At 48.3% G+C, this 671-nt stretch overlaps 1 protein-coding gene across 2 annotated transcripts in view; it reads right to left on the reverse strand.

The window, feature by feature from the left end:
* Window positions 1-607, reverse strand: part of creb3l2 (cAMP responsive element binding protein 3-like 2) — a 26,492-nt gene extending 25,885 nt beyond the window's left edge. The window contains exon 1 of one of the 2 annotated variants that reach the window (XM_034863274.1): window positions 37-607. In XM_034863274.1, coding sequence (XP_034719165.1) covers window positions 37-135 — 99 coding nt within the window. In that variant the 5' untranslated portion in view covers window positions 136-607. The remainder of the gene's footprint in view (window positions 1-36) is intronic. The other variant, XM_034863273.1, reaches the window with a different exon arrangement.
* Window positions 608-671: the final 64 nt, after the last annotated feature.

Raw genomic sequence — 671 nt, forward strand, 5'->3', positions numbered from 1 at the left:
CCCCCCCCCCCCCCCCATCCCTGATCAATAACTTACATTGGTGTACAGCACACTGTCCATCTCTCCAGCCTCAGACAGCTCGCTCAAGTTCCTGTCCCAGTGTAAAAACGGTTCACTACTGTCGAGGATCTCCATGGTTTCCTCCTCGCGGACTCTCTGGCTCTTCTGGCTGCTTTGCTGTTGATTTTGCGGCAGAAGGAGCAGCGAAGACAGCGGCGGGGGTTTGATGCAATGCAGTCGGACTGGAACCCGAACTCCACAGCTCCAACTCCGGGAAGAAAAAAAAGTTCCCAACAACTTGTAAAGAAAAGAAGTAGAAACGCGTCCAGCTGGGTTAGACTTTGAGGATTGATATTTGTTATGTCAGAAAGCTGTAGCAGTCAGAGTGAGGATGAGTGTGGTGGTGGTTGTTGTTGTTGTTGTTGTTGTTAATCATCTCCTCGCTGGTTCAGCGTCCACAGGCAGCTTTCTGCAGCCTTTCTTTGCTTTTCTTTCCTCCTCCTCCTCCTCCTCCTCACAGCCCCGACACACAGGAATGCAAGGGCGGAGTCACAGAGGAACTGAGGAAATAGAGAAATGAAATCCAACAAAGTCAAGAAATAATTAACAGCGAGAGCGACTGATCATAGGAATGCAATATAATATTTTGTAGACAAATAGTAGGGTATAAA

Source organism: Etheostoma cragini, chromosome 23, assembly GCF_013103735.1.
Source record: "Etheostoma cragini isolate CJK2018 chromosome 23, CSU_Ecrag_1.0, whole genome shotgun sequence".
In the NCBI taxonomy this organism is placed as follows: Eukaryota; Metazoa; Chordata; class Actinopteri; order Perciformes; family Percidae; genus Etheostoma; species Etheostoma cragini.